Source organism: Oryza brachyantha, chromosome 8 (assembly GCF_000231095.2).
Source record: "Oryza brachyantha chromosome 8, ObraRS2, whole genome shotgun sequence".
NCBI classification, from domain to species: domain Eukaryota; kingdom Viridiplantae; phylum Streptophyta; class Magnoliopsida; order Poales; family Poaceae; genus Oryza; species Oryza brachyantha.
Window position 1 is genome coordinate 12,468,318 of NC_023170.2, and position 9,759 is coordinate 12,478,076.

Consider the following 9,759-nt stretch of genomic DNA (forward strand, 5'->3'; position numbering starts at 1 on the left):
TATACGGTAATATAATATACTATCAGCACAAATGATGGAACTTTGTAGATTAATTTAACTATCAACTTAAAATACTTACAATATAACATTAAAAGGGTAAATTAGTTTTTCTATTTTACTGCTGGGCCAAATACTCAAGTGTTGTTGTCTGTTGTGATCGTGGATCAATTTTCATGGTTGAATTGAAGCTAAATCATCTTATTATTAAAATACATTTCTTAATATCATGGTAAAGTCAAAAGTGTGTCCTTATTTATACTGACAATATATATTGCAAGTATATTGTACGGTTGTACCATAAAGTTCAACGCAAGTTATTCAAAAGTATGATTTTCTATACGTGACCGTTTCTTGATAACTTGTTCAAAACTATTTCCTAACTTTATAATATATAATATTTGATTCATCACTACGTCAATAATCCATCCAATCATCCCTAAAATAAAGCCTTGAGTTTTTTGTCTACCAAGTAAAAAAAAGGAAGAAAAGAACTGCATGAACCTAACGTCAGATTTCACTTTAACCATTTTTCTCAACAATTTATAGTAGAAATGAACTTCCAGTGACAAAATGCCAGATTTCACTTTAAATAATCTCCCCAACCTTCTAGATTATGTTCCACTGTGTTGCGTCAGCTTTGTTTGTTGACAATGCCAAAATACTCTCTATATATTTCGGCAAGATGTCACTTATACACTACCAAACGTACTCTGATATAAAACACTTACATTAACATGAGATTAATTACTACTGCCGGCTTAATCACTCATATGACGCGATCGAACCGAAGTGAAAGCAGAAATTAAAAATTAACGATCAACTTCTGATGTCGGCTTATACTTTGGGCCTGTTTGGGCAGCTTCTCTCAGCTGTTGTTTTTTCTAAAAACTGATTCTGCCAGAAACTGCCCTAAACGGTCTACAACTTCGGAGAATACGTAGTTACGGATTCTGGAAAATGAACTAAGAATCTAGAAGCTAGAGAAGTTGGGTTAATGAGCTCTTTTAGATTCTCAAAAACCGGCTACCAAGCAACTATTTCTCAAAATCTAAAGCTCTCCGAATAGACCTTATATGTGTTATCCGGTGGTTGGAGATTAAAAGAGATGGTTAGAGTGGATGGCTGCATACATTCAACCAGTTGCTGCATTTCCATATGCTTAATTAGTGGGAAAACTGCAGCTTGCTGTTGCTTTGCCGCTTCCATCTAGTGATACTCAGCATGCATGCAGCATGCAGCTGTTGGAGTTGTCTTAATCTTGCATTAGGTGAAAGGTTGGAAGCTAACCCCCATATATATACATTCATCCAAAAAGTATCAAGTATGTTGTAACTATGCTTTTGCCAATGTGTCAAGGCATCATAAGATTCAGTTCATCAGAAAAAAAAGGCTGCATAAGTTTATGCCTATTGATGTCATTGAAGAGTTGGTAATTGACTAATTAGTGCTAAAAAGTTGTATGTACAAGGTCTGTAATTTCACTTGGTGGTTATTTTTGTGGTTGAATTTTGGAATGTTGCTGAGATTGAAGTAGAGCGGTAGATGGATGTGCTCAAACCACAAATGGTCAAAAGAAGAGGAGACACTGGTTGCAAAATTAATCGGGACTGACGTCAATTTATAGAATGTGCATAGACAAAGTACTAAAGCCGACTTAGGCCGTGTTTGGCTTGTGGGGTAAGTTAACTTATCCTCACACAGAAAACATATAGTAATAGATTAGTATATAATTAATTAATTATTAATTATTTAAAAAATATAAAATTGATTAATATGATTTTTTAAAATAACTTTTCTATAGAAAGTTTTTGCAAAAATACACAGTTTAGCAGTTCGGGAAGCGTGCACGCGGAAAACGAGAAGATAAGTTATCTAACCAGGGCAAACGAACAGGCCCTCAGTAATATCTGTATGTGTATTATTTATTTATTGATATAGGGATTATATTAACTATTATACTTATATAATTATAATTATGTTATACAATATTCATGAAGTAATATATGAAAATAATGGTTAATTTTATGAATAGGAGAAAATAAAATTTATTTGTTAAACATTAAACTTGTAAACGGGTATTAATCAGATCCATAAACTTACAAGAAACAAATCAAATTTATCATGCCACTAAAACTCTCCAGGACCTGGCATGGCAACCAATGTGCACGCAGATAAGGGGGCATATTTGTAAATTAAAAATAAATTTTGAATAAAACTTTTATATACATATTTTTAGCGACCTAAAAGTTAAGATTGAGAAATAAACTACGGTGAAAAAACCCCTAAAATCAACTCTAAATTTAAGGTTAAAGATTCAATATTTTAGCTTATAAGTATGCAGAAGCAAAAATATGTCATCGATGGCTGCCACTTCTCTACTTTGTCTCTCGTCCTCTATCCTCTTCCCCGTCCTCTATGGAAGTGGACTATGATAGGTTGGGTTTCACCATTTTCTTTTATTTTGCTTATTTGTCAATCAGATCACATGCATGTATAATTTGCCACATCGACAATCACACATCAACAACCAAATGGATATTTACGCTCCTAACGGTAGTAAATACAGATAGCTTGATACCGTACTAAATATAAGATTTGAAACCAAATAGGTTGGATGAAACTACATGCAGGGTAATTTCCATGAACACACTGGACGTATATATATGGATTTTTTTAAAAACTTTTTAATAAATAATTTTATTACTAAACCTCAAGAGAAAATATTTTCACTGTATGAACCTTTTAGCCACGCCAGTGTTAGTGACGTGGTAAAACAACGCTGTCACGCAAGCTGGTTGGGGTGATAGACTTGCCACACTAGTGTCACCGATGTAGTAAGATAAAGCTATCACACCAGTGTCGGTTGTGTGATAAGACTATCATGTCAAATACTTTGTGTGACAACATTGTCTTGTCACGCCAATGTTGATAGCGTGGTCAAAATGTTTATATGGTAAACATATTTTATCTCAAAGTTTAGTAATAAAATTATTTATTGAAAAAAGTTTAAAAAATAAAAAAATCAAATATATCACCCATCACTTGGTTGGTAAAAATTTAAAACCGACTGAACCGATCAAAACAAAAAATAATAATAGATGATGATGTGAAAAAGTTTCTTGTCTTTAGGAATTCATATAACTGATAGTGTGAATCAAGAGGAGCTTGGAAACACTACATGCCTATACTTCCCAAAAATTAAAGAAAAATTTCAAAAGAGTAGATATAAAGGTCTCCTACTGTCCAAGGATGGGAGAAAACTTCATGGGACAGGTGTAATTGTTAGTATAGTTTAGCCATCAATTTTTTTTAAAAAAAAAAAATTCGTGCCCCTCTCGAGACGCTTAAATGAATATCTCGCTGAGATGGTCATGTTTCAATTTCGAAATGTCCATCTGAACCATGCGTTTGTGTACGATCGCGTACCTGGTCGTTTCTTCCACGCACCCGACGAACGAAAATGACTTGGCAACCATCTGTTTTCTGCTAATTGCGTTTTTTTTGAAGAGCAATCCACGCAACAGTTTGTCCTGTTTTTAGTCCTTGTAGATTGTAAGAATTCATCTATCATTTTTTATGTTTGTTTTCCAAATCAAGAGAAGGTCTAATTAATTAATTAATCCAACAGGTGGAGTACATTGTTTTCCTCACAAGACATTGTTGATTAAGAATGTGATAACAATTTTGTCTGGTTGAAGAGGACACTAATTCAAACCATGCATGGAACTAATCCACTCCTAACAACAATTTTTCAAGAGGGTGAAAACATTTTCTTTTTGGCATGTCACTCTTGGATCAGTGGAGATGGTTGGCCTCAAAGGTTTCTTTCCAAACAGTTGAAAGGGGCCTCTCTCCCAACTGTTCACAAGCATGTCACATTTCTCACCCACCAAATCTTCCCTACAAAATATAATCCCCACAAGCAACACACCCCAGGTCCTTGCCACCTCTCACTTTCTCCCTCATCTTCTCTCTCTCTCTAGCTATCTTTCTCTTGCATATATATGCTGTGACACCAGTGGCTAATGCATTGGAAGTAGCTATGAGCACATGGCAAGATTGTTGATGCTTGGTAATACCATGGAGGAGGAGATGATGGAGCAAGGTGAGAGCAGGGGTGTGGTCAGGCTGAAGCAAGAGGTGCTGATCCACATCCAGGTCAGGAAGATCAAGCAGGAGGATGAGAAGTCCAGGGAGCTTCTCCAGAGGCTGCAGCTGCTGGAGATGAGGCCCGCCACCGCCGCCGGCGGCTTCCGTGAGCCGGCGAGGCCTCCCTCGCCGTCGCCGCTGCGCCGAGCCGGTCAGGCCATCTCCGTTGGAGACTGAGGAGGGTAGACATTCATTTTGACTTGATCAATGTCGTGTAAATATGGAGGGAGTTCAGTGCCTTTTTTCAGACTTTCAGTTCATGTGATCTTCATCCATGGATTGGCAATCAGGTTGCACTACTTGATGTGCTCTCTCTTTCTTCCTTGTGCTGTAAATACAGTTTGCAACTGAGCTGCTTGATTAATTGGCATGTTGCATTGTGCTGGTTTCTCTTTGATCCTTCCTTGGCTGGAATAGCTCCAGATAAGGATGCAGAGCTCACATTAGAAAACTGATGAAGCGAAGAGGGTGGATAACTGGATTAGCCACCGAAACTTTGTATAATCCATAGACAGCAGACTGGACCAGAAAACATGGATTATGTCATGCTAACCATTGGATGGATGGATGACAAACCGATGAATCGTGTCGTTCCTATATACTTACACAGTGAATATTTTTTTGCTTGGTGTTGCCGACAAGGCAGACTAGTGAAAGATCTCATCTACCAGAATCCAGATTAGAAGTCAGCATCGACACTGGAGAAGAAAAATCACAGAAGTTACCTAATAAAAGGAACAATTGCCGTTAAAGGGCATTTAAGATTTGGATAATATAGACTAAACTACGTGACTTCTACGGATGATAATAAGTCATAAAATCCCTGGATTTACTTTTGTTTAGGCAACTTAACACGACAATCTCAAGAGCAACCAGTACAGAAAAGATTAACACCTACGGCTGTAAATTCCAGATGATCACTACGCACACCACAGTTGCGCCTTTCTCTCAAACTGCTACAGGCGGACTTGTGTTTTTGCAAACCAAAGCAGAAAGTTCTCTGCTTCTTCCAGGAGTACTACAGCTCAATCAGGCATAACCTATCATAAGATAAACCTTACAATAGATGCAAAGAGTAGTGCTGACAAAATGGCCACCGCCAATAGGCTTGCAGCAGCAATCAGTCGGTCTTCATTGCCTCAGCATGATAAGTTTCCAGGTCTTTGTCCAGCTCATCTGCAGTCTTCCCAGCTTGCTTCCTTCCACGACCACGGCTCTGGAATTGACCACGGCCCCTGCCACGGACCTGGAACTGGGACTGGAATGGGGCACGACCTCTACCACGGCCTCGACCACGGCCAGCTTGGAAACCACCACGGTTATATCTATTACTGGAATATAAAGTCAGGCAACCGATCAGCACAAATATCAAAAAAACTTCTGTTAAGTTCATAACTTTTGTAGTATTTGACAGTTTGGTTCTGTCAACTTAGGTAAAACCACAGGCAAGATCCAATTGTCACCAACCACCAAAACCACTATAAAAGACAAGATAACTACTAAAAAAATATTCTGATTTGTATGTATCAGAGACAGTATTCATGACTAAACTAGGAAACTTATAGCAGGAACAGGTGGAAACATGACTTAATTTATGCTAGAAATTAGTAAAATGTAAGTCTCCCACATTGGAACTCTGCAAACTACATGCTTTTTATATTTTTTAAAAAATCAAGGAATTGCTTACAGTAATAACCAAACGACAACTTCACTGTAGATCATGATACTTTAAAAACTAACCAAGTGAAGACTGGTTTCTATTTTCTATCAGATAAGTAATAGAATAAAAATTAAACATCCAAAGAAAATTATATGGTGAGAAGTCTTACACTATAGGACCACTTATTGGTCTGCTGCTGGAACCACCACGCTGGCCAATTTCAGGCCTGAAACACATTTATTTTATTGAGATGTATAGAAAAATAAAGTATATTAATCCATACATATATTGCTTTGAAGGTTCAAAAAAAAATGAAAATAACAAAAGCCCCAACAAAGCACATGTTCAAACAGGAATTAGATTTCAGAAGTTATCTGTTGACCCTGGTGCAAAACTGCAGAAGAAAGTGATGAAACATATTTAAATATTAATCCATTTTCAAACTATAGTTCTGCCTAAATATGGCTTGCTCATTAACATATTTATTACGACACTAGAATATGCCATGTGAACAGCTCATATTGGCAATAGCAAGTTAATATGCACATATACTGCACCAACAGCAAGTTTACTTACAAATATTAGAACTAAACAAACAAATTATCAGTGTCAGAAGTAACATATGAACAGAAGTTGTTTGTAAGATGCAAAATTGCTAGCTAAAAAAAAAAGTTTATCTGCTAGAAATTCTGATAGCCCATTATAAGAGTTTATCTGCTAGTAATTCTGATAGCCCATTATTAACTTGGGACTAATGCAGAACACATTGCGATGGGTTATCCAGCCTAGTTTCCAAGTAAGCCTTTTTTGTCCTTGAAAACTAAATTAGATATTGAGATAGATAGAAATGGAAGGATTACTCACGTCATGACAACTGTTCTTGTAGGTCTGCCATTAGAAGCCCCAACCACATTTATGCGAGGTGTCATAGGCAAACCTAAGTCAGTTCCAATAACTTCGATCTTCATAGCTTTGCCATCAAGTAGAACATTATTATAGCGTTTCAATGCAGCAATTGCATCACTTCTCCTAGTAAACACCACCTCTGCTGTGCCCTGAAGAATATTTTATTTGAAAAAAAATATTAATACAACAATCAAACAGCATAATGGTAGTTACTAGGTAGCAAAAGAGGAGTGTTCAGAGATCCCAAAAGGTCATTTATTCTTTTCTTTTTGCAGAATAAGACCACAATGGATACTGTTTATATGGTGGTAATTTGGTAAGGCTGATAATTAGTACGAAAGCCTGTGGACATTATATGAGTAATGCTATACGCACTTAAAATTTTCTCCCTAAACTCCTACAAACAAAGATCTTAACCATTTGACCTAGTCAATTGGTAGTTATTGAAAGTCAACATGCAACCAAATTTTGCCACATCAGTTTTTGTAAAGAGTCTGCAAGAATTTTTTTTGTGCACTGGAATTTCCCACCCATAAGAAAAGGTATATTATACTTTGAATGTGATCATCTAGAGCAAACTAAATGGGTTTTTACAGATGAAGAAAACTGACACAACTGAAATAAAACTATATTCTACAAGTAAATATAATAAAAAAATACGAACATTTGGGCGCCCATAACCATCAAAGTGAACAGCAAAGCGTTTCAAGTGACCAACTTCTGAAAACAGCTCCTACAAAGCAAAATGAAAATTTGTTAGCCTAACAACTTTATATTAAACCAGAAAACTGAAAGGAATGCTCCATAAATTTAATTTATTTGACATACCTTTATATCCTCGTTGGAAACCCTATAGTCCAAGTTTGAAATGTACAATTTCGTACCAGTTTCAATTCCACTAGCAGCCATACTATCACTAAACAGATCAGGTCTCCAGGTCATGTCTTTGGTTCTGCTGAAAGACTGAAAATACCAAACATCCAGCATGTGAGAAAATGTGTTGTCATAGAAGCCTATCACGTCAAACTGTTCTGTGTGATCACACCAACTATCATTAGTAATATCAATCCTTATGGTAGAGCACAAATAAGCAGCTCGATAATGAAAATACTGCATTAGGTTAAAAACGGAGAGGAAGAGAGTTCCACCAATATCACAAGCCGAGTAGATAAATGGCTAGAGCATTTCTCTGGAGACAGCCTAGAAGCACTTCACCATAGAAGATCCCAGAGCTGTCAGATGAGAGGTGCCTTTTGTTCCAGGTATAGCACAAGGATAAATGAAAATTCCTCCTTTGGTACCACATGAACCTTAGCTTAGTAGTTAAGAATCAAGGTACAGTACTCTGAAACCTCTGCAGTATTTTATCCCAGATAAAATATTGTGCAGTGTTTTATACAATTGCAAGAATACCACAAACTTCCTTTTTCCAGTTACTTCAATCCATATGTTCGAAGAGAAATTGTTGTCCTTCAAAGGTCCCACTAGATGTATCCACCAGAGTTACTTATGACACTCCAAATGAAACCTTAGAAATGATCTAGCCAGACACTTTTTTCAACAAGATACTAACAGCAAAGGAGGAGAGCATTTCTAGATCTGTGGCATTGGCTCCCTTGAGTTCTCGAGGAACATCAAATTGCAATTCTGGATTGTCACCCTAGTCGGGGCAGCTCCCTGTATTCACATTTCCTTCTTAATTGATCGGCAGAGATCCTGCCTTTTCTTTTCAGAAAAGAAGATCAAAAGCAAAGTTACTTCTCTCTTTCCCTCCACATGATAGAGAGATGCTCTAGCCAATCCAACTCAACAGAGGCTCCATTAGTGACAACTTCTGCCCCTCCACAATATAAAAACCTTAGAGATGCTCTCTCCATTCATTTTTTTTAACATATTGAGAAATCTGACCATGAACAAAAACATAGCGTCAGTCAGTCAAACAGTTTTGGTGGCCTTGCCTTAGCGATAGTGCGCGCTGATGGCCGGGAGTTAACCCCAAGCCCGAGAGGCCCTCGAGGAGGCACCCCTGATCTTCCTCGCTGGACATATCCACCTCTCCCACCACCACCTCCTCCTCCACCACCTCCTTGAATACGGCCACCACTAACCCTATCTCCACCCCTCCTGGCATAATACGCCATTATCCAAAACTTGCTTCAGCCAACACGGAGACAGAGGAGAGTCCTCCCCCAACAACCAAAATCACGACCTGCGCCACAACAAGAAGACGACAGCAGCTCCCGTTACATCCAGGGACGACGACGGTTAGGGTTAGGGCAAAAGCGAGGCGCGGGTAGAGTCGTAGAGAGAGGGGATGCGCCACTCACCGGCGGGAGGGGATGCGGCGGGAGGAGGAGGGCGCCGGAGGCCGGCGCCGCTGCTCCCGTGGGTGGGGATCCGGCGCTGCTCGGGCGGCGGCGGCGGCGCGGCGAAGTCGCGAGGAGGAGAAGAGGAGGGAGGGGAGCAATGAATGAGTCGGTGAGAGAGAGAGAGAGAGAGGCTCACGTGTGGGCTTTCTATTGTTCTGTAGCCCGGCCCGAAGCGACTACGGGCCCACGGCCCAGCACGGCTGAAGTAGAGAGATGAGCAAACGGGCTTGGCCAGCCCTGCAAAACGGCCCACAGTACAGAAACGGCCCTGTAGGCCCAATTCAGACCGAGATGCTGTTTGCTAGCGAATTTTTCTAAAAAAACAACCAGCACAGTGCATGTGCCACGGAGATAAAAATAATGGGCCATGGACACCGCCGCCATGGTCGAGCGCTTATGAGCTATGTGGGTCGTAGCCTGTGGCGCCACAGTTAGATCCGGCTGGCCATCGGCGCATGGAGGAGCAGAAGTTCACACACGACGTAGCGGGGTAGCTCGATGGCTATGTGTGGTCAACACCGTCCTACACGTGCAGCTTCTGTCGGCGAGAGTTCCGGCCATCTCACTCTCTTCCCCATGCATTCATACGAGCATATGTCCATATCTCTATACGCGACAACTAAAACATTACAATTCTAAGTCAAGTCTACGTCATCACGTGTTCTTAATCACGTC

The 9,759-nt window shown here is 39.3% G+C and overlaps 1 protein-coding gene across 2 annotated transcripts; it reads right to left on the bottom strand.

The window, feature by feature from the left end:
- Window positions 1-4,871: 4,871 nt before the first annotated feature.
- Window positions 4,872-9,184, bottom strand: LOC102710610 (THO complex subunit 4D-like). Of its 2 annotated transcripts, XM_040526818.1 has the most exons (7): window positions 9,043-9,184; window positions 8,674-8,924; window positions 7,544-7,678; window positions 7,380-7,448; window positions 6,674-6,864; window positions 5,979-6,035; window positions 4,872-5,480 (listed from the first exon to the last, which is right to left on the bottom strand). In XM_040526818.1, the coding sequence occupies exons 2-7, from the start codon at window positions 8,854-8,856 to the stop codon at window positions 5,270-5,272; spliced, it is 846 nt and encodes a 281-aa protein (XP_040382752.1). In that variant the 5' UTR covers window positions 8,857-8,924; window positions 9,043-9,184; the 3' UTR covers window positions 4,872-5,269. The 2 variants fall into 2 exon arrangements, with proteins under 2 accessions (XP_040382752.1, XP_015696094.1); XM_015840608.2 differs by lacking the exons at window positions 8,674-8,924; window positions 9,043-9,184 and adding an exon at window positions 7,864-8,650.
- Window positions 9,185-9,759: the final 575 nt, after the last annotated feature.